Below are 25,107 nucleotides of genomic sequence, written 5' to 3'. Positions count from 1 at the left end.
GTGTGTGTGTGTGTGTGTGTACATGTGTGCTTTAAAATATAATTTACATAGATAGAAATACCTTCAATAAGCATAATATTCACACTGACCTATTTGTTTCTCAGGAAACAGTTCTGTGTATAATGATATGCTCTCTTGTCTAATAATGGCATGCTCCCCTGTGTAATAATGACATGCTTCCCTGTGTAATAATGACACGCTCCCCTGTGTAATAATGATGTGTCACACTGTGTAATAGAGATGTACCCACCTGTGAAATAATGACATGCTCCACTGTGTAATAGTGATGTGCTCCTCATGTAATAATTACATGCTCCCCTTAGTAATAATGACCCCCTGAATAATAACAGCATGGTCCCCTGTGTAATAATGATGTGCTACCCTGTGTGATGAGTTTTTCTCCTGTATAATGGCAAGCTCCTCTGTGTAATGGTGTGCTCCCCTGTGTAATGGTGTGCTCCCCTCTATAATGATGTGTTCCCCTGTGTAATAATTTGCTTCCCTGTATAATGATGTGTATCCCTATGTTTATTTGAATGCTACATACAAGTAAGGGCTAAATCCGTGGAAATTTAGTGACTTTTTCTCTGTGAAGGTTGAATGTGTTCAGTGTTGAAGTAATGAGTTCAATTTTCTTTTCTACTTAAATGTTCACAGCATACCCACACTGGGTACAAAAACTGAATGATACGCAGCTAGACAGTGGGAGCCCTCTGCAGTGGGAATGCAAGGCCACTGGAAAGCCCAAGCCCACATACCGCTGGCTGAAGAATGGAGCACCCCTCCAGCCACAGGTATTGTGGGAAACTCAAAACTTCTGCCTGGTAATTCAAGTACTATGGTGTCTTAGGGTGACTATTGCTGTGATGAAACACCGTGGCCAAAAGCAAGTTTGGGTAGAAAGGGTTCATATCTCTCTCAGTTCCCTGTAACAGCTCATCACCAAAAGCAATGAGGGCGGGAACTCACCTAGGGCAGGAGCCTGGAGGCAGGAGCTGGTGCAGAGGCCATGGTGGGGAGCTGCTTACTGGACTGCTCATGAGGGCTTGCTCAGCCTGCTTTCTAATAGAACCTAGGACCACTAGCCCAGGGATGAAATCACCCACAATGGGCTGGGCCCTCCCCCATCATTTACTAACTAAGAAAGTTCCCTACAGGCTTACCTACTGTCCAGTTTTATGGAGGTATCGTCTCAAATGAGGTTCCCTCTTTTCTGATGACTCTATCTAGTGTCAAGTTGACATAAAACTACCCAGTAGACGTGGCACGCAGTACATAATGGTCCTCTTTTGCCTTTTTATATGCATTTGTATATACCTATGTAATGTATAAAAATCATTACTATTTTAATTATCTGATTACTATTGGAGTAGCACTTTATACAAAAGTTATAAATTCATAGGAAAGCATCACTGATCATCATAGGCTTGCTGCCATTTCTAGCTGACCTTTAGATATCATTTAGCTATTGATCCCCATTGTGCACATGATGAAACTTATCTGGAGTTCAGGATTAGTCAGGTTTAGGTTTTCACATGAAGATGAACTAGAAAAGATGTGCGGGGCCTTGTGTCCTGGGAAGGGGTATTTCTGTGATGTGCAAACTTAGCAAATGTCTTTTCAGTAAATCTATTGAATAGTTTTAAAACCATTGTCTCTATGCCAGATTTACATTGATTACTTTCCAGTTGCATAATAAGGAAGTGAATTTTAATACCTCTCTTCCTCGACCATAACCTTCATGGGAAGGTGATCAGAGAAGGAATAGTTCAATATTTACAACCAAGACCTAGGATCTGTACAGGCAGTTTTAACTGAGTGAAAAATCCTGTCAGGAAAGTTTGATGTTACCATGTTGACTCATGCATGGTATGAGTATTTACCTCTTCCTTTTCTAAATCAGACTTTCCCCACAGTTTTATCCAGCTCTGATATCCTCTTGTTCTGAAGCCAGTAGAACCTAGAGAAATTAAGGCTACACACACAAAAAAAAAACCAGATACAAATACAAAGGCATGAAAGTCAACTTAGAGTCCACTTTATAGGCTCCTCTTCACTAACCTTCTTAGGAATTTCTCCCAGGAAAAGCAATTATGGTCCGATCTTTTATTCCCAACATCCAGATCACCAAAAAATCTCTCTGCCAGATATCCTTTTAGCTGATTGAATACGTTTATTTTGAAAGTGGTATCAAATTACTTGAATCTGCAAGGATTAAAAGTGGAATCCCTAATCAAAAAGATGTTAAAACCTTAGAATGCACAAATTGTTAAATTTAAAAGATGCGTCTATTTTTAATGTTAATAATAAAATTTGTTTTTGAGATGTACTCTTTTCTTTTAGCTGCACTCTTTGATCTTGACTTTCCTCAAATTACACATGTAAGGTCTGCCTTTTTAAAAACTTCCACATAACACCATATAATAATGAAGTTTGTATTTTCCCACTGATAATTGGAATACAACTTAATTGTATTTCCAACTGATATTTGTATATAACTTAAATACAGGATAATTGTTATTTTGTTATTGTTAATCTGTGCTAGTTTGTTAACAAGTAAAAGAAAAGTCAAATATCTGACCAACTGGACACAAGGACTATTACCATGATCTTGCCTGCTTTTTAACCTATATTCTGTCCCAAGCTATTATACTCTCTTCAGACTGGGCTTAGTTTTGACTTCTTCTTTGGAAAAAAATGCCTGTCAACTCACTTTCTGTTGATTTTTTCTCTTGGATTCAACTAGTTTACCAAACAAAGCTGGCTCAGAAAAGAAACAAAAATACTGAGCAAGAAATCATGATTTCCAAAAGGCATAATACTGTAGCAAATAATTAACTTACATAATAACATTTATTTAACTGCATTAATTGTAGACCTCCTTTGGGTGGTTTCTAAAATTTTATGTGGATGGCTGGCTTGAGCTGTATTTTAGATCTCATTTCTCTTTATCCATTATAGAGCAGAGTGGACACAGTTAATGGAGTATTGGCGATCCATAGTGTGAATCAATCAGATGCTGGGATGTATCAGTGTTTGGCTGAGAATAAATATGGAGCTATTTATGCAAGCGCTGAGCTGAAGATTCTAGGTATGCAGTTTCTCAGCAAATAAACAGGAAAGTAGTTTGGATTCTTCTCCTCCCCATTCTTACTACAGTGAAGTTTATGATGTGAATCTAAAACCTATTTTATGTCTTGAAGAGAAGCACTGTATCTCATTGATATTCCTGCAAACTCTGAAGACAGCTTTCCCTTCTGCGGTTTTTCCCACCGTGTTCATGTACATGAGTTTAGCCTTCATCTTAAATGGCTAGTACAATATGTCTTTGGTATGGCATGGAATAAAATCATGTAAAAGCATACATTAGTTTTCACAGGAGAAAGCCTTGAGGGCCTATAAGGGGCTACTCTTGTTTTCTTTCTCTTGCTGTGTTAAAACACCCTAACTAAAGCAGCTTGAGAGAGGAAAGGTTTTGTCTCACACTCCAAGGTCATAGTCCATCAAGGGCAGGAACTTAATCAACAACTTGGAGCAGAGACTATGGAGGGATGCTTCCTACTAGCTCAAATGGCTCTTGTTTAGTTAACTTTTCACGCAGCCTAAAACCACCAGCCTAGGGATGCTTTCATCCACAGTGAACTTGGCCCTCTTACATCTATTAATAGTCATGATAATTACACACACATACACAGGCAGATCTTTTCTGGGCAATTCCTCAACCATGGTTTCCTCTCTAAGAACTCCAGGCTGATTCAAGTTTACAATGTTAACTAGGGCAGGGAACCTAGTATTTGGTCAGCATGACCTGTTCCCATAGAAATGATAGTGGTTTCCCAAATAGTTACTGATTACCAAGGTGAATAGCCCCCTTCTCATAGCTATTATTTCTAAGCTGGAGAGAAAAGCCTTTCTGGGTCCCAGAGGGCAAGTGTAAAAGACTCCACCTTTGCTAAAGTTAGACCCTGGCCATGAGCTCCAGTCTGCTACTGAATACTGTCAGGAAGATATCATCCAGACTTCCCAGAGTAATTCTGGGGTGTCGGGGACATTGCACTGTTTGCTTTGTTGAACTCGGTTGACTTCCTAAACTTTTGTTCTGGGATGACTAGCACAAAGAGAGATTCTTAAGTGATCTTAACACTCTGTCTTTCCAATGAGCATAAGAACCTTACAGACACTTTCTCCTACCTTGCTAACTTCTGTAAGTAGTACATTTATGAAACAATGGATGGTCTCTAGGAGTTGCAAAGATAGTATTTACATATATACTAAATGTAATACATCATAAATACCTACTATTTACAACTGAAATTGTTCCACATTAAACACAATTAAACACACACACACACACGCACACACACAGACCACAGAGCTAATAGATACGGGATTCCATCACAAGTCCATCGTTTTAACAAACTAAATATTAATGTATTTTCTTGTTAACACATGTTTCAGAATCTCAGAATTGAAAGGCTGCTCAGGCATCACTTACTCCAAAGTTTTCCCAGAAACATTCTCAAACCTTTTTATTCAATAGAGATACTTTCAAAAGTGTCTGTTATGAATCAAGTCTCCAGGTGGCAACCAAAACTGTTACACGTAATCTTTCCATAACTTTCTTCAATATCTTAACACACCCCGATTGAAATGTATAACACACTAAGTGTTTCTATGCCATGCATTGTATGGCTTTAACATGAGAATAAATTACTGCGGAGAATTATGCAGAGGTTCAATTTGCATAAACAATGGCTTACTCAGATGGTATAACCACTGATTTCAGAGTCAACATAATCTATATATGAATGTGGTAAATCACAATAATTACACTTAGATGAATAATTGAAACAAATGAAATAAAATTTTGAGTTCAAATTCATATAGCTCCATTGCTTCAAAAAATCATTTCTTTGAAAACTGCAGTCACCTCTGTATAATTCTAAAGTTAGGAGGGCTACACTAAATAAGTTGGAAGTGAAAGACACCATTGTCTTCCCTAGAACTTAAATAAATCTTTGCACAAACCCAGATTGACTTTCAATGTCCAAGTGACTCCTCACAGGCTTTCACAGTTGACCTTGGTGATCATAAATAAAGCCTGTCATTTATCAAGCTACTATTTATTTGTAGACTGCACATTGAAAACTCATAATAGACAGATAACCACAAGATATGTATAAATCAATAACAAATCAAATTGTGTGCTAATGCCATATTTTTTTCATGAGACTTTGAGATTAATGTGTGCCAGAAAAGAGTTAAACACAGGGGAGGATTACCTTTAATTCTCAGGTTTGCCCTTGTCTTTGCCATAGCCTCACCACCCTCTTTTGAGCTGAACCAAGTGAAGAAAACAATAATTGTTACCAAAGACAGGGAAGTCCTCATAGAGTGTCAGCCACAGGGAGCTCCCAAGCCAACTATCTCCTGGAGGAAGGGAGACAAGGCAGTGAGAAGCAACAAAAGGTGAGAACTTGATCTTTCATTTCACTCCCTTACCATCAAGATTAATTTCTTTTATTAGCGTATGAAATAATGGGCTTCCCTCAGATTCCTCCATAAGTCATCACATCATTCCAACTGCTTTATTCTCTCCTGCAAACCTCTCCTATTCCCTGACCCTCCTAGAGCTACTTCCCTCCTCCGGCAACAGTCCCTCCCTCTGCTGTCATCAACATAAGATACTTTGCAAGTTGCAAATGACACACATGAAATATATATGAGTCTTTTGGAGATTATGTGATGTTTCATAAGCTAACTGAAATATTATTTTTTTCTATATGCGATCCTAATAAAGCCTAGATCACTTTAAAAAATAGTAGAGCCTCTTTGCTGCCCAGTAAGAATTTCACTACATTTTAAATGAAATTAATTGTTTTTGCTTTTCATTTTGGCTTTCCATTATGATGGGCTACATACTGTCTGTGACCATTTCACGGTCTGTGCTTAGGTTTGATGTTGGTATTTAAATAATGTGAACATATTCTGAGTCTTGTGCATAGTCATTTTCTGATCAAATTTGTGCCACGTGGTACTTGTACGAATGCTTGCTTTTCTGTTTTTAATCATGTCAGTGAAAAATAAAATTGGATTACTTTGATGGCAACAAGCACATTTTAAATGTACAGAAGAATATTCAGCATATAAACATTTATCTCTGGAAAACAAAGGGCAAACAGGTAATATCACAGCAGTAAAGAAAAATAACAAATGGAGACAAAAGAGGAGAATCAACCCATCCTGTTATATTCTGTCTTCCATCTGGGCCGATCTGGCAAGTCCCAAGTTTGCTGGTCACTATCCATTGATGTCTGAGGTGCTGACTGAGATATGATAGAGCATCTTCTACTGTGGAAGCCTAATAGTGTATATTTTTGTATAAGAACTTGTGTTTGCTTGATCTCTAAAAATAAGGAGGTTGACAAGCTCTGCATGTTTAGAGGTAAGTACCAATATACTTAAATAATTTGAGTCAGCAATGGCTGTCTAGTTGAATAGTCTTTTAAGTGACTTTGGAATACTGTTAAATTTTAGAGAAATTTCTTTACAATGGACGCTGACCTCAGCAAGTCTAAGATGCACTGATTTAAATAGTCTCAGGTGAGATTTGTTGCATGCTGGGTTTCAGGTAAGGGCAGAATGGTCTTTATTGTTTGGACATGGGTGTGAGGAGGCAGAATGAGCTTCCTGGTTTGACAGGGATGTGTTGGGAATGAATAACAAACTGTGATATCAGCATTTTCCTTTGGCTGGATCAATTAAATATTGGACCATTGTGGGGATTTACCACTCACAGACACAGAGAAGCCTCATGTGTAACTCTCATTAAAATGGGAAAAGTTTGTTTGGCTGTGGACTGAAAGCAAATGACTCACACTGCTAGATTATCATTATCATGTGTTCTGAATGTACTACAACATTGGAGACATTGTTTGAAGACATAAGGCGTTCTATTGGAATTGCATTATTGTATTCTATGTTTTGAGGGGGCTTGTGAACGTTCTGCTACTTGCTTCAGTTCGCCACACGAATGCTCATCAACTGTTCAGAAAGGCCACACTGTCAGTTTAAAATTAGGTGGCATCTGTTTTTAGCAGAGTGCAGATATTAGCAGAGTAACAGAGTTAGGAGTTTCTGGTTACAGTAATATAAACAAAATGAACCTGGTGTTTTCAAGGAATTGACAGCTACAGTGTAGGCTACATCTGCTCCACTTCCCATGTATCCCTAAGTACTCAGGCCATGGGATGGATGCTGACTTCAAGCCCTGGTACCCCCATTTATTTCCAAATTTCAGTACTTTTCATTGAAATGCTGTTGAGGGAGGAAACTGAAAAGTGAAATATTTGTGTTTTACTTATTAATGGAAAAGCAAGATTTGACTACATTCTGTCTTTCCCAAATGATATACTTAAATCTATAAGCTGCTTACATGCAAATAATGACTTCTGAGAATGATAGGTATAGCTGGACCACCTAACTCCTGTAGTCCCAGCTACTTGTGAAAGTGAGGCAGGAGGATCAAAAACCGGGTGTCATCCTGAACTGAAGGATGAATTCAAGGCCAAACTGGCCATTGCAGTGAGGCACTTAACAAAAATTAACAAAACTGAAAAGGCAGCGTGGGATTATGGCTCAATCATGCTCAATGCACATGGCCTAAGTGAGGCCCTGTGTCTAATCCCTAGGGAAAAAAAAAAAACAAAACAGACATAGTAGAAAAATACCATTATCCTTTGTGGAATATAAGTTAGTACATTGAGTCATCATAGCTTTTGTGAGTGTCCCCTTAATTTGGTCCTGAACATAGAAGGGAAATGCATTGTGTCAGAGCACAGGCATCTGTATAGTTATTGTCTGGGTTCATCTATGTAGCATAACAATTGGTCAGTGAGAACAGCCACTCAGCTGATCTATCTTGCCATCATTTATAATGGCAATGTCTATTTGCAAATCACTTTCCAACTCCGGGTAACAGAAATGTGTATGAAAAATGAATAGTTTTCTTGCACCTGCTTCAGTATATGGGGTTCTGTAACAGACCTTCTTTTTTTTAATTATTTTTTTTATTTAGGTTAGAAACAATGTTGTTTCACATGTCAATCCCAGCTCCTTCTCCCTCCTCTCCTCCCCCGCCCTCTCCATCAGGTCCCCCAGTCCCTCACCCAATCTCCAATCCGATCCCCAAGGAGGGTGTGGCACTCCATGGTGGATCTCCAGTAACTGTCATTTCATCCAGGGCAGGGCCTAGGCCCTCTCCTAAGAGGCCTGGCTGAGAGAGCCTCCCATATAGTGGCATGGGCACTCAAAGTCTATTTGTACTGCAAGGATAAATACTACCCAAGGTCCCTTAGATTACCTAGGCCTCCTCACTGACACCCACATTCAGGGGGTCTGAGTCAGTCCCATGCTTTCCACACAGCCATCAATCTGGAGTCCAAGAGCTCCCGCTTGTTCAGGTCAACTGTTTCTGTGGCTTAAACCAGCCCAGTCTTAACTCCTTTGCCCATCGGTTTCCTCTTTCTGACACTGGATTCCAGGAGTTCAGTTCAGTGTTTATCTGTGGGTGTCTGCCTCTGCTTTCATCAGTCGCTGGATGAAGGTTCTGTTTCCTAGACTCTCTGGCAGTGGGATTGTATGTTGGCATGCCCCTGATTCATCAGACCTTCTTTTTTAAACTTGTAAACCTGGGAGGTGGAGTATGGCTCAGCCGTTAAGAGTGCTTACTGTTCTTACTCAGGACCTAGGTTTTCTTCCCAGCATCCACGTAGAGTAGTAACTCACAGCTGTGTAACCAGTTCTGTGGGACTTAGCGCCCTCTTCTGGCTTCGCTGGTATCAGGCACATAGGCAGTGCATACACAGGCAGAATATTCATGAACACAAAATTAAAATAAACACTTCTTGAAAATAAACAGTAACCTTATTGACTTGCTACAACTGAATGGAACTCTATACGGAACATAAGTCGGCAGGTTAGGATGCAATTCTTACTAAACTGGGAAGGTTTTAGTTCCTCCTGTAGAAGAGAAGGGAAGGTGGGACAGACAGGTGGTAATGGCATCACCATTGAAATTTTGGGGTTTTAGTGGTAGCAATAGTTTTTCTTATGAATAGTATGATAGATTTCCATAACCTCTCCTCTTTCTCCAGCATTTATGAGAAAAATACATTTCGTGTGTGTGTGTGTGTGTGTGTGTGTGTGTGTGTGTGTGTAGATCAGTAGACAACTTGTGGGAGCCGATGTTCTCTTTCTACCACATGAGTCCTGGGCGTTGTACTCAGGTCATCGGATACAGCACAAGTCTTTACCCGCAGAGCTATGCCCCATCTGAGGCAAGGAAACGTAGGGTATTCTGTGGAATTAAGGAGTCCTCTTCGTGATGCACTCGTTGCTCATCCCAGCCTCCTGCAACCTATCCCTACACTACCACGCCCTCTCCTTTACCAGTTTTTCCATTAGAGCCTCGGTAAAGTTACTGTACTAGAGGGATGAATATTCACTTTACCAGTCCCATAGTCTCTGTAAAATTCAATGATTATCAGCGGGAAGTTACAACTACAGTGGTTGTGGAAATGGTTGAGTTTATAAAGTACTTGCTGTTCAAGCAAGAAGACCCAAGACATGTCTCCTGCCTCCCCATCATAGCCTAGCTCTCTGCATACCTGTGACATCAGCATTGTATGAGTTTGCAGACACAGACAAGCAGATTTCTGGAGCTCACTGGCCAGAGAGTCAAGCCAATAAATGAGCTCCAGATTCAGTCAAAGACCCTGTCTCAGAAATTACAGTGGAGGACAGCTGAGATGTCTCAACAGCTAAGACAACATGTGGTCAAGTCTGCTGACCTGAGTTCCATCCCCACAACCTACATGGTGAAAGGAAACGATGGACTTCTGCAGGCTGTCCTCTGACCTCCACACGTTCATTGTTGCACACACAAACCAAAGTGCATAACTAAATGTAAAAATATTTTAAAGGTTTAAGGGATAAATCTAACATCAGCCTCCGCCCACACATATACATGTACACAGGCATATGCCACCCACCCTCACACACACACACCCCATACCTACCCAATTTTCCCCATGCTCTCTCTCATATGTGTGTGTATGTGTACGTATGTATTTATATTTCTCTCTGTGTGTCTCTCTTCCCTTTCCCCTCCTGCATTAGGATAGCTCCAGGTTTTAACACATCATTTCCAAGGCCCATCAGTACACATTAACTTGGGTTGCTTTATCACTCCTGTCCATTTTCCCTGTTGAAATGAGTGCTCTCAAGGAGTCCTCAGCACGGAGGGGACCTTCCTCCCCGACATACTATCCAGCCTGTTCTGCTCATCAAGCTCCTATTGGATTTCCACTCCAGCTCATTATTCCCATTACTTGGCCATTAACTTTTGTTAAAATATAATCATCCAGAAACACTCCAGCAGCGCACACACATTAAATCTTCATTATTGCATGTTAAACTTCCCCATTTTCTGTGTGCAGTCTTGGCTGAGAGACGAATACAAGGTTCAGAGTAGAGACATAGCTTTGCATCCTATTCGGTGACATCTGTCTCAGCTGTTATCAACCATCATAGAAATGTTACAGATGTTTAAAACTTGTTCACAATTATTAATTCAAGTATGGTTATTTTATTCCTTGGCAAAGTAAGTTAGCAGTTACAGAGAGAGTCAAGTATAATACAAGTTCTTCAGGAATTCTGAAGCAGAACTTTAAAAATAAGTTATAATATTGAGAGGCAATACAGTAGGATAAGTGTTCTTTTATGCAACTGAAATCAAAGGAAAGACTTGTCCACAGTCCTTTGCACAGTTCCCTGCTCTCCAAAGGCGCATCTTAATGCCCAACTTTCCAACTTGCTCATTTAACACGCATAGAAAATTGCACTTGAAGTACTTCTTCTGGGAATTCATGTTGTGTTTATTGGGCAACAATGATCAAGCTCACACACTGACTCACAGACAAATGGGAAAATATATTCTTCATAAAAGCCCTACAGGACACTGTTACAGCAGGGGAAGCAGGTCTTCTCGCTCTTTGTGGGAAAGAAGAGGAATTCATGAGTACAATTAGGGTCCTGTTTCCACCCTCTTGTTTCCACTTCCATGCTGTGTTTGTTAATGAACATGCTGTTGTGTTGTTTTTTTCAATGACAGTGTCTTTTATATATTAAGAGCATAAAACAATGCAGACCCTAGGTATCTTCTTTTATGTTTGGCATCTACAAGTTGTGTAATAAGGGTAAATGAGCATTCATTTTTCAAGAGTATGCCACTTAGTTCCCTTTTAACATAAAACCCATGTTTCTTTTAGAGGAAATGAAATAATCCAATTGATATTAGTAGTTGCAAGGACAATGAAGGTGATATCTGACTTCATAAGATTGAGTACTCATGGACTTCTGGTAATATGCACTGTGCTATCATCCACAACTGCTCTCCTGTGCCTTCTCAGAAGAGGAAGAGGAAGACATTTACTATCATTATTACGGGTTATGCATGGACTTCTTAGACTCAGAAACAATTGAACTGTACAAGACTCAACCTCCTCCAGCCACCCCTTGAAATGTTCATAACAGCACCAAAAGCAGTAAGTCATGGTCGCTTTGGAAATGAAGACGATAGATACATTCTTGACTTCTAGGTATATCTATCATCCCTTCAAGTAAAAATAGGCTAAACTAAGTAATGATCAAGAATCCTGTGTTTCCAGCAACTGGAGGCCAAGGCAGTAAGAACAAGATTTTGAGGCTAGCCTAGTCTACACAACTGTAGCACACATACCATCCTACATGTGATACATACAATACCACATAGTCCCCAGACAGAACATGAACCCACACACATCCACCGCATACACACTGCGCACATATTTGCACATACCACACAGTCCACAGGCAGGCACACAGTTTTATAGCATTGATATACGTACCTGTATAAGGTGCATTTATATGGAACCACTGCAGGTTTTCTGAACCTGTTTCTCATGAGCATTTGATGATCACATAGGGAAATGATGCCATACTACCAGCAAATTGCAAGTCATATAAATTTGAAGTAAATTTTTTGAGAGAAAACACAGGTACATTTATTCTTCCATTAAAAAACCTGTGACTAAGTACAACTAATTGTTCAATAATTGGAAATGTGTGAATTAGTAACATATTTCAATTTCCATTTTTATGATTTCTGTATTTTATAAATTATGTATCATTTTATAACTGTTTGTGCAAGAGGAACATTTAGGAGGTGTTGTAAGATTTTATAGTAGGAGCCTGTTGAGGCTGTTAAAAATGACTTAATGCTAATCACATGGTACAAACAATTAGGATAATGTAGATTTGATCTCAGACTTAAGGCAGGATGTTATTGTCAGTATTTTGTCTTCAAACTACATTGAACTTTCTCTGTCCTGAGGCAGGACCTTTCCCACACAATTTTAAGATTGAAACTCATGCATTTGCTTATTTCTTCTCCCTCCTTTGTACACACTGATTGTTCTCATGGACAGTGCAGTCTCACTCAAAAGACAGCTGCGTCCCTCTACTGGGAATGTTCAAGCAAATGCAATTCTGAGAGTTTACAGATAGTGAGAAGTAAATGGTTTAAACTAATTTCCAACGCTGGTTTTTACTAAATTGCCCAGGAAGAACCCTCTAAGTCAGCTATTGGCATTTGAACTCAAAGGCATTAAGTGATTTGTTTAAAATTACCAGTCACAAAAAAAAACAGTAAAGTCAAGTCAATTGCTAGTCAATAAATCTATAATTCTACAGTCAAAGTGTATAAAAATGAAAATGAAACTGCATTTCAATCACTTGGAGAAGATAGTTGGATTTACCTCTCCCTTCTTGTGAGATAGTCTCCCAAGGCTCTAGCTAGCCGTGAAACTGTAGCCAGCCTTGAGTTCATGTCCATCCTCCTGCTTCTGCCTTTGGAATCCTGAGATTGTGTCTGTGTCAGGCTAAAATTAAGGTTATATTTTGCTATTCTATTTCCGTGTTGGGCTCAATCTGGAATCTCACACATGCCAGACAAGCCCCTAAAGCATGATTTTATCCCGAGGCCTCTTTTCACTTTTTATTTGGAGAGTCCCACTTTTTAGCCCAGGCTGGCCTCACACTCGCTATCTTCCCATTTAGGGACCCAGTGCTGGGGTTACAGGCATAAACCACCATGCCCAGGACTCTCCCATAGTATTCTTTATGGATTCAGCTTTCTGTTCTAAATTCAACCACTTTGAGACTGGCTTCATAAATAGTGTTGACACTTCACACATGCCCAGACATCTTAATAAAGAACGTTTAGTCGTCTGTCCGCACGTTTTGTGACTGTAATGGTAATCTGTCTCGGGTTTTCTATTGTGTATAAGTCGTATAACTGGAGAGCACATGTCCCAGGCTCTTCTTCCAGATGGGGAGATCCTGTATAATAAGAAAGAAGCTGTATGGCTTCTCAGCAGTATCCTTGAGGAGAAGTTGCTTGCTCTCCCTGACTGTCTCTCCTGTCCCACATGGCAGTGTGGTAGCTTTATTATCGGAATTTGAATTGAGAATACAAGAACAAAATCAAAACAAGGAAAGTCAGTCCCTTAATAACCACTTTCTATCCACCTAATCCACACACTGCTTTGTTTGAGAAAGAAAGACTGGGTCTTCTAAAGCCACAGGTTTACTATAACTAGTGCACCTTGTATTAAAAAAATCCAGTCTAAAAAGGCCATGAAAATCCAAATGTGAACAATTTTTCACTTCTTTTCTAATATTCCTGAGGAGGCTCAGTCATTTATTTGTCTTCTAGAAAGATAATAAAACTTGCTTCTGGCATATTATTATGTTTTCTTATTTTTATATTCAAATCTATTTCTGACACATACAACAAAGAACCGGAAAATTACTTATTTTGGTGACAGCCATATGGTATTCTTATACATGCATACATTATATAATGTTTACATCAGGTTAAAGATTTTTGTCTCCCCAAGATTTATCAAGTCTTTATATAGAAATATTTACTTCTAGCTTTTAAATTATAAATATATTGTCACTATCTATAGTTGTCTGAGAAATAGCCCAACAGACTTAGTTTAAAATTTTTCAAATTACACTTCATGCCTTTGTTTTTTGGCTTGTGGATATTTAGAGATGTGTGTGCCTCAGTGTTGTGGAGATGAGAGAACAACCCACAGTCTTTTCTTCAGCCCTGGGGGTCCTAGGGATGAAACTCAGTTTACCTGGCTCAGCAGCAGGTGCCTTTCCCCGCTGAGCAGACTCACCAGTGCCAAGATTTCTTAGCCCTATCCAACTGCCTGTCTATTGCCATACCACCATACAACTGAGTTACTCTGTCTAGTCGCCATTGTCCAGTCTCTCCTCCCCTCCATCTTGTTCCTATTTCTCCAGCCTTTGACAATTCCATTTATCCTCAGTTTATAAGAGTGCCATTTCCTGAATTCCACACACTTTGAGAATACACATTCATGGGAGAATATGTGCTACTTTTTGGATCTAACTTTACTTCCAAAAGAAGAAAGGATGCCAAGTCACAAACTAATTGACTCAGTAACCAAAATTCCATCTTACTATTATTTTCCACTTCCTCTACATGATAATAAATGAGACCACACTGACATTGATGCTGGTACAATGAAGAAAAATGAATGAGGCTCTCTCTTCTCACTGACAAATTGATTGATCAGAGGACCTGATAGTATGCATAAATTACTTGTGAAATCACCATCACAATTCCACTGTCTCTGCCCCTGTTTTTTCATTCCTGTTCTACCTTAGTTTGAGCAAAATTCAGTGTTTCCAAACTCCTTCCATTCCTAGAATGCATAACCCAAAACTGAAAAACAACATTCACACTCTATTAAATTGTTGATTAAAAATAAGGGAGGAAAATGTGTTCTTATGACTTCAAATATTCACACCTTAGCTGCCCTGTTGACATAATATAACAGTGGTGACAAATCTTCAAAAATGTGATCTGTAATTACAAGCAGAGGACATTCTTTTTTTCCTGGTGTGTCCCAAGTTGAAGGTCATAGAAAAGCTTCAAATTCCTCCCCAAAGACCTTCTAACACTCCTTTCTGTTTCCTGCTGTCACCGCCAGCCTGTTTCTTGTTTCCTTTTCCCCCAATCGTTAATATATAACAAAATAGGCATCAACTCCCATAGGGAAGTCCCAAGAAAGAACTCGGGCAATTTAAGCCATAAATGACAACAGAATAAGGCTGCTCCTGTTGTCCTAGCAGTATCTCTAGCTTGCAGCTTTGTGTCTCCACCTAATTACTAGTTTAGCAAACAGTTCATAAATTCTACTTTTAAAGATGGTTCATTTACCCCAGTTACTATAAACAGTTGCCCAAGTTGTCTGGCTGTGCTCTCCAAGTAGGCACAACTTGAACAAACCATTAATCGCTTAAAAGCTTTTCTTTTCCAAAAGCCCCCCAGACTACAACTTCCAGCTTAATTTGTCCTTAATACAAACAACAACTAAAATATTTGGGAATTCAAGCCTTCAAGTGTGTGCTACTGACTGATCCTGCTACCTCCCCAAGTGACTTTTTGTTGCATATAAAATGGTGAAGAAAGAAGTTTCAGAGAATGTTAAGAAAAAGGCATTCTACAGTGCAAATGTTTAGTTTCTAATCCCAATAGTCAATTCTTTTCAGTTTTTGCATAAATCACTCTCCAATTTAAATATGGTTAGTTCACAATGGAAATTAAAGGCATGGCTACAAATTAGAGTGTAGACATTGTGTTAACCTTGACTACAGCCAGGCAATGGAGGCACACACATTTAACTTCAGCACTACGGGAGGCAGAAGCAGGTAGATTTGTGATTTGGAGGCTAGTCAAAAGAGTGAGTTCGACTACACAGTGTAATCCTGTACTGAAAAAGTAAAACAAAACAAACAAACAAAAGCAAAAACAAAACCCTTGACTACAATGAAAATGACTGACCTACAGACCATTTCTAGAAAAGATAACCAAAACACCAAAGGACCTTAGCAGTAGCTTCCTTGCTTCTCTTTACATTACAAAGCAGCTCTGTCTGTGAGCTAACAATTGATCAAAATGCAGAGAATAAGTATCAGGAAGTGCAGTCACAAATGAGATGCCTATGTCACCTACTTCCCAAGGCTGAAAGACTGCTGTGAAAGAGAAACAGAAATATTGCATCAGGCAGATGTTGAGGGGCCCAGAGTCAATGTCTTCTAGACACAACAGGGCAGCTGTGTTCATGGACTCAGAGAAAACAGTAATTGACTGTACAAGATCTAGACAAGATCAAGTCATTCTATTCTAGTATGGAGTGAGGAGGGGCCTACTAGGAACTATCGACAGTTGATTTTGCCTGGGGAAGGAAGAATCTGTTTTCTTCAAGGCGTAGTCCTGGCAAATGAGCTACACTCCAAGAGATTGCTCTACACCATGAGCATATGGGTGGCACATATTGGACTCTGTGGACCATTAAAATAAAAGAAGACTTGGAGTTAGGAAAGAGTAGAGAAGTGGAGGTGTTGATCTGGGAAGAGTTCAGGGGTAGATACAATCAAAATACATTGCATGAAATTCTCAAAGAATTGATAAAACATAGGAACCAATATGAAATAATTAAAAACAGATAGAAAAATACAAAAACAGATCTGTGTATATATACATATATGTAGATGTATTGATATGTAGCTGTACCCATCTTTTAAGATGATTTCTATGTTCTTGTGATATCTGGAGGAATCAGCATGAACTAATTCTGTGTACTCTTCCCTTTTGCTCATAATCTATCTACTTCTTTCCTCATCCACAAAAGGCAGGTCAGGTACAATTATGTGTAATTTTACATATCTCAGGGGAAATAAAAAAGAACTTTGTTAGCAGATGTTGGAGGTAAGATGCTATGCCAGTTCATACCAAGGTAAGAGAAGGAGGCCTTTTCCCCAAAGAGACCCTGTAAAGTGCTCAGTAACAGCACAGGCCTTGATCTCAATAGCACTGGGTGGAAAAGCTCTACCTACTAAGGCAATGGTAAAATTAGCCCCATGTCCTAAGCACAAGGGATGTTAAATGTGTACTATTTTTTATGCAGTCCTCATAATCATACTATCCTAAGAAAGGTGTAGTTGCCCATTTTAGTGAATTTAGTCATAGATGGTCAAGGCTCACACACACAGCAAGTAGGTAAGGCATCCAATTCTGTGTTAAGACCAAGCCACCCTTAGACTGCTGAATCCCACAAAACAATGTGAAAGCCCATGGAGTAAAGACTAAAATCAGGAGAGAAAGCAAGGGAGGAATGAGGTTTAGGATGAACATTCAAAATTATTCTTGAATATGAGTTTGGCTTGTAGAGATAGAGTGTATTTTAGGACAAGAATTCAAAACTGGATAAAGTACTGTCATGAATCCAGGGCACTTTATGAAAATATGTATTTGGATCAAGTGTGGATTCAGGTACAAAAGAGAAATAAGCTGGAGAGTTCAAATAACTTTGGGCTGAGCACTTAGAGGGGCAGGCCAGGTTTGTCCTTAACTTAATGTCTCAAAGGTAGACCTGAAGATACTCATTCTCTCCTAGTAAATAGAAAAGCTCTTTGCTGGACAGCTTAGTCAGTGTGGGAAGAAAGAAAGAAATCAAAACTAGGAAAATATGCTAGCTTTGCACTATTGTGATAGAATTCCTGAGAAAACCAAGTTATAGAGAGGAAAGATTACTTGGTTTATTGTTTCCAATGTGTATGCTCAGGGTTATCTGGCTTCTTTGTGTCCATACCTGTGGAGATTCAGAGTATCAGGATGGAGAGCACTGTATTGGGGAGACTGCTCACCTCATGGTAGCCAGGAAACCCACAGGGGCCACAATAACAGAGTATCACCGCCTTCAAATATCCCCATTTATTTGCTTCTTAAAGAAGATGCCATCTTGTATGTTTCTACTATCACCCATGTCAAGTGAGCTACAACTCCCTTCATGGTGTGATCAATGAGGTCAGAGCTCTGTTCATTTCCCCAGCTTCATCTCAGAGCCCTACTGTGTGTGACCAGGCTCTCTTCATGAGCATCAGACTCACACTGAGACATAAAACACAATGGCAGGAAAACAAAACCCCTATTATGTGAGGGTAAGTCAATTGTCTTTAAAGAAAGTCCAAAATAATCAGCAGAAAAAATACTTGAATTTGTATGGACCTTGATTACATTTTTAAATACAAGTTCCCCCTAAATTTGCATTTCTATTCAATGAAACAAAAAGGCTGAAAAATATTTATAATGGCATCCACAAAAAGGCTTAGGACTGTGTGGAAGAAAAGATAGCATGCTTTTGGGAAATAGAGATGTTTTCATTTTAATTTCTACTTTGAGTTAAAATACAGTTGAATTTTTCCATGAATGCTAACTTTTCCCAGATTGGATTATCCTCAGGCTCCCCATATTTTTAGTGGCATCTTTATCTGTCTTTCCCTGACTGAAGCCAGAAAAGCATTTTAAGTACCATGTTCTCAAAGGTTTTTCCAAAACAGCATTTTATTCATTAAAAAAGTTCCATGTAAAGTAATTTATTTGAAAGACAACCAATACCTTGGTGTGTGTGTGTGTGTGTATGTGTATGTGTGTGTGTGTGTGTATGTGTGTCCTTTACAAGAGAGCAAAAACAGGGAAAGTAATGCTATACGACATCTGAGTACAGATCTGATGATAGTTCACTTTGTGTTTTCTCTAGAAACATAGCTCAGCCTGTAATTTTTTGGGGTGGGTACCTCCTTTGTCAAAACATGTTCTTAACATTTTCATATTTTGGAGGTTAAATACTTTTGGGATTTTTTTTTGCTTGTTTGTTTTTTGAGATAGGGCTGCAAGCCACTCAGGCCTCAAAGTCACTATGCAGACCAGGATGACTTTGAACTGTGTATCCTCCTGCATTTACCAGAGATTGACATGTTTGCCATCATATCCGGTGGTGAAGCTTTAACTTAATAATCATACTATTCTGGTTGACCATCTACACTTTAAAGCTGACAGGTATACACACACACACACACACACACACACACACACACACACACAGAGACGCCTGTGAAATGATTGAAACAATACTTGGGAAATCTTTGGTGTCTCACCAATACTATAAATAATGAGTAAATCAGCTTGTAAAAGTAACTTCCATGCCTGAAGATGTATGGCTAAGACTCAATCTTTTTTTAATATATTTTTTATTTAAATTAGAAACAAGCTTGCTTCACATGCCAATCCCAGATCCCTCTCCCTCTTTTCCTCCCTTGTCCCTCCACCAGCTCCCCAGCCCCCCCACCCACTCACCACACTGCTCCCCAGGGAGGGTGAGGCCCTCCATGGGGGGTCTCCAGAGTCTGTCATTTCATCCAGGGCAGGGCCTAGGCCCTCCCCCCAAGAGTCCAAGCCGAGAGAGCACCCCTCCATGTGGAATGGGCTCCCAAAGTTCATTCATACTCCATGGTAAATATAAAACTCAATCTTTCTATTATAGTTAATAATCGTTGATAACATTGCTACCGAAAGTAAAAGCTGTATGATTTGATAAGTAGCAATAATCAAAATTCCTAGAGATGATCCCCAGCACTGCAAGAGGACAAAAGAAAAGTTGACTATAAGCAGGTACCAGAGGAAGACAGAAAGCATCAGATGTGTCGGCTCAAATGTTATTTTGTTAATCGCCCCTGTTTATCGACAGATAAATTAAATCTTAGAACTGTGAAATCACCTGCTCACAGGTGCTCAGTCAGTGGGGTTGCAAGCCTACATCTAGGAACGGCAGCCTGAGCCAAACTTTTAAACCGGTCATAAGGTACTGACTCTCAGATACTGAACTAGCCCAACCTGAGCCTCCGTTTCTTCTTCCTGAAATGCGGCCATAGCAAGTAAGTGAGAGCAATCTTGAGGGGTGGACACACGATCTTCAACAGCCTCCGGCATGTGACAGACACTCAAAAAACTGCACCTATCCTGCCACAAAGAGGATGGCCACCCTGTGGATGTAAGCCAGGGCGTTCCTCACCTGCCGGGAGAGAGTGTGCTTTCACAATTTGTCTTTGAGTTCTTCATTAAAAAGGCAACCAAAACTGACCCACTTATGTCAGAGTTCGTTTCACAGTTGTGAGAAGCTGCAAGCCCAACATCCCGGCACGGGCTGACTGGTTGATGAGGGCCCCTCTCTGCCAACGGACCTGCTGATCCCTGTGTCCTAACATAGTGTGTAAAGATCATGGTTCCATACAGATACGCTTCAGTCATTTTGTTCGGCAGAATTAATCACTGAAACTATTCAAAGCATCTCCCCAGCTACATGCTCAACACATTGTGTTTTACCCAACACCCTTCCCTAACAGCCTCCACCATGGCTCCTCTAACCCTGGACAGCATCTCTGCCTTGCAACCAGGTTCCTTCGTCACCACATCGAAGCCACACCCCCTTATTCCTTCCATGAGTGTTGGAGTTGAGCTCATTTTTGCTCACCTGGTGTTTACTAGGTAAGGACTGACAGAGCCATAGCCAGCACTTCTCCTCAAGTCGCCCAGCACACTCTGCAGGGTTCCTGTTTGTGTCTTCCACGATCAGCATATACGGCTTAGAGAGACCATCTGGGCAGCAAGGGCTTTGTTTCTCTTCACTCACCAACCTCTGGACATGGAAGGACACCACGCTCATGTGCAAAGTAGAAAACCAAACAAGCAAAGCTTACTCATGAGATCATGGGAAAGCACATTTGCGATTTTCGTTCCCACGCTCCCCGTTTAGCAAAGGTGCATAGAGATCAGCTCAAGCTAAATTATGACAGGCAATACAGAGAGTGGAAGAAATGGCACTCTGGATTTCTTTGAAGAAAGATATTATAACAAAATAACTAATTATTACAGATTTTTGCATAGGATTTCAACTTTCTCTAGAGGATTAAGTCGCAGCAGCCCGGTGTTGATTCGCCAGTATAAAAGGGAAGTCGAGTTGATTTTCCTTGTTTACTTAAGAATTTTAACTAAACGTAGTTGGCTATCCATGAAAGCTCCTTCCTTGCATGCTTAAACTCAGATTCTCTGGTCAACAGAATTAACGAAATGATTACTAAGCTAAGAAGAAACAGCAATGAGATCCCTGTTCTGCCATCTCTCCAGCACTTGCCAATGAACCAAGCATAGCATTTGTGAGTTGCTTAAATGGTGATATTCAGAAGCGCAACCTGGGAGCTAAGATGCAGCTGTTTTCCGGGCCTGTGTTTTTCTGCTGAATGTGGCTCCTGGGGGGCACCTTGCCTGAGCCTAGTCTTTTAGACACCACCCATATTAAGCACAAATCTGAATACTTTTCACAAACCACTTAATGTTGTCTAAAACTCACAGGTAAATCATTTTAACTAAACTCTTGACACACTCCACTCTCCAAAATATTCCTATGTAGTTTTGAATGATTATAAGATGATCATTAAAAATTCAGCATGTGGCACCCCACATTAGAAACATTACATCTGTGTAAATCATGTATGTGGAGTAAAGCTGTGTTCTCCCCCATACTGAGTTGATGCTTAAATTTTTATGTGCTTACTCTGTGTGTGTGTGTGTATATTGTTTGCCGAGAGGGGTGTCGGGGGAGGCAATGTGCCTGCACCTGTGTGCCTGACTTAAAATGCAGAGATTTCCAATTTCCTATCTCGTGAAGGGCCTGGAGTGATCACAATGACAAGGAAGTTATATGTGCATGCAAGCTGTCCCAGACATGCAAAGGCAGCACATGTGAGTTATGTCTGAAAGGAATATAGACAGTACCCTATCTCCACAGCCCGTATTCTTCAGAGTGATGATATATGAGAGCTACCTCTGTCTTCTCAGTGGCCATCTTTGATTTGAGTTCTTAATCGGCTACTTGTATTTTACGATATTGTATTGTTGACTCCAAAAGGCCAAACAGAAAAAGCCCTGTCTGTTCCCTAGCTCAGAATTCACAGATCCCAATATTGTGGTTTGAATGAGAATGGTCCCAGTATGCTCTTCTGTTTGAGTGTCTATACTGGATACATTAAGTGCCCATGAGTAATTTAGTAGCCATATTGTTATTAGATTAGCCATTATGCTGTTACAGTATCTGCGGTCATGAAACCCTGATTTTCCTTAATAAGGACAGGAAGTACAAAAATAGTGATGATGACAATTTCAATAAGTCAAAGGGAAGCCATGAGGTGATTCCCTTACATTATGAATATAATAAGGAAAGGCATTATATTACATGTCAAAGATCTATGGCAAGAATGCACCTTCTATCCGAGGAATGATGAAAGAAAGAGAACTCTGTCTACTTCGCAATCACATCTCAGATCACAAAGGCTGCAGCCGCAGTGTATGATGAGCCCTTAAGATGAAAAAAGTACTGAATTTGTGTGTGTATCTTCAGGGAATGATGTGGTTTACAGAGGCCCAGATACAGTTTGAGGAGGGGATTTGGAAAAACATTGGTTCTCATTCAATGTGGTTTTAGTAAAAAATATCTATGTGAACACTCTGTCCCCAGTTGGTGGTGCTGTGTGGGGAGGTTATGAGCCCTCTAGGACATAGAACATCGAGCCTTGCTGGAGGAAGTATGTCATTGGGAGTGCTTTGAGAGTTGGAAACATTAACCCAGTTCCAGTTCCCTCTCTCCATTTCCTGTGTCTGTTCTTGAGAGGTGATCGCTAAGCTTCCTGATCCTGCCACAATGCCTGCTGTTTGACTCTTATCCATCTAAGACCAGAATACATAATGAATGCTTTTCATCTATAACTTGTTTTTGGACATGATGCTTTATCACAGCATCAGAAAGTAACTGATACAGATTCTGAAAGACAAGGGCAAGACTAATCCAGTAAGCCAAGATGGTATGATTCCAACCTAGATATTGCACTCTATATTTTCAAGTATTTCTTTCAGAACTGGAAACTGTCTTATTTTATTCTGTATCACCAGCTGTGATTTTGAGTAGATTGGATGAGAAGTCTTAGTCTTTATGTTTTTTTTCATATTTATTAACAACTCAGATTGTGCTTGAAAGTAGTTGGAGCATCCCCACATCTAGTTTGTTCACTTACAGATGTGCTTTGACCAAAGGCCCGTCTCTCTGGAAGTTCCTAACACATATACAGACACACACACCGTAGGATGAAATCTCGATAAGGTTAACTTCAACTTTATCTCTGTTTTTCAAAACTGGCCCCAGAAAAGAGACTCTATTAAAACATTCTGGTGCAAGATGATGTTTGAAGTACATTTTTAAAAATGCAAATGTTTTTTCCAGGATGACACTTGATCAATAACTCAGTCTCAACTTTGGGCTCTGGCCAGTTTTGCAGGTAAAAATTTGTTTGTGGGATGTGTGTGTGTGTGTGTGTGTGTGTGTGTGTGTGTGTGTGTGTGTGCGTGCGTGTTGGGGACACATATTATTGATGGTTTCTCAAGCCTGAGAGAGAAAGTAATTATAGAAAATACTTCTACTTGTTTTTATGTACATAAGTGGTACACCTTTGGTGATTTATGCAAATACTTCATGAGATAATGTGTCTATCTTATATTCTAGTGTTGCCAATATCTGTAACTCTTGGTCTCAATAAGCATTTTAAATTTCTGTCAAATACGTTGCAGTCCTCACTCAGCAGAAAAGGAACCTGTTTCTATGAAAGAGATCAAGGGCGCCCCCTGCAGGCTCCAACATGGGCGGGACTGTTTATTAGGAATCTGGCTGGCTTCACTGCAGGCTAGTGGTGAGGTGCCCGAGGCACCATTCTTGATGAGGCCGACAGTACTGGGATCCCCCTAGTATAGTCATATTTTGCTCTCATCAAATGAACAATTTTACCTTTGGAACAAGGAGCCCCATGTTTACATTTCCTACCAGGCCTCATAAACGCTGCATGCAGTCCTGTTGCCAGAATGCCTGACTGCTATCTTGTCCCAGAGGCGGGCTTTAATTTTTACACATTTTACTTCCTAAATTTAGAGGGAGGCTTTCAGCATGATGAATACAGTATGTGGCTCATATTATATGCCTACTATTCAGAGACCCATGGATACACAACCTTTCTGGGAAAAAGACCCTCTGCTTGGGGCCTCTTGGCTTGAATAGTGAGTATCTTACACATCTTTTTTCCAAAACCTGGTCTCCACCCAACTAGCAATCCTAATTTGGAATCACAATACTTTCAAATTATAAATGTATAATAGGCTTTACTCTCTGAGGGCTTCACATATGTACATAATGCATTTTTTCCTTTTGATGAAAATTTGTCCTTCTAACTAAGTCCCCTTCCTCTGTGTGTGTGTGTGTGCGTGCGTGCGTGCATGCGTGCGTGCGTGCGTGTGTGTGTGTGTGTGTGTGTTCAGGGTTTTTAAGAGTTCTCTTTCTATTTGTAAACGATAATTATTTATTAGAATGACTTCCAGCTACTCCAACAATGGCTGCCTATGTTTGTCTTAGAATCTGAGGTCTCTGCTGCTCTTCACAGTGAAGCAAGGTGACAGCAGCCAATCCAAGAGCAATAGCTTCCTTTTTCCACTTCCTTACGTAGGTTACTAGCAGAAGCTGTGATGGCTTCCCACCTCAGAAATCCAAAGCCGAAGTGTATCCTTCACAGGTATGCCCCTCTGCTTTGGGTTTTTAGCTAATTCTACATGCAGTCAAGTGGACATCCAGGATAGTATCACAGGATCACTCTGTTCAGTCAAGGGTCCTCTGTGTGAGCACAGGTAGGAGATTAGTTACTAAACCACAGGACAATTATCAGTTGCTACATCAATGAAGAAAGTGACACTCCTTTTCCCCAAACACCCTTAACAGTCAACATACCCTTAGAAAGAGTAAGGCCTCATTACTGGCTTGTGCAGGTGTTACCACAGAAATTTAGAACCCGCCAAAGTGCAGAGTAACTGACTGCAGAGAGCTCAACCTGGACCCCCCCATATCTCTCTCTCTCTCTCTCTCTCTCTCTCTCTCTCTCTCTCTCTCTCTCTCTCTCTCTCTCTCTCTCTCATTCTTACTCACTAACTCTCTCTCTCTCACACACACACACACACAGACACACACACCAGGGCTTTGG

General features: G+C 40.1%; 1 protein-coding gene across 2 annotated transcripts in view; it reads left to right on the top strand.

The window, feature by feature from the left end:
* Window positions 1-25,107, top strand: part of Cntn5 (contactin 5) — a 1,164,510-nt gene that overhangs the window by 912,599 nt on the left and 226,804 nt on the right. For both annotated transcript variants that reach the window (XM_013118528.3, XM_040734736.1), the window contains exons 11-13: window positions 658-794; window positions 2,962-3,091; window positions 5,319-5,469. In XM_013118528.3, coding sequence (XP_012973982.1) covers window positions 658-794; window positions 2,962-3,091; window positions 5,319-5,469 — 418 coding nt within the window. The remainder of the gene's footprint in view (window positions 1-657; window positions 795-2,961; window positions 3,092-5,318; window positions 5,470-25,107) is intronic.

Source organism: Mesocricetus auratus, unplaced genomic scaffold (genome assembly GCF_017639785.1).
Source record: "Mesocricetus auratus isolate SY011 unplaced genomic scaffold, BCM_Maur_2.0 Super-Scaffold_100040, whole genome shotgun sequence".
Classification (NCBI taxonomy): Eukaryota; Metazoa; Chordata; class Mammalia; order Rodentia; family Cricetidae; genus Mesocricetus; species Mesocricetus auratus.
Note: the sequence above shows the minus strand (reverse complement) of the source record. Positions and strands in the feature narration are given on the sequence as shown.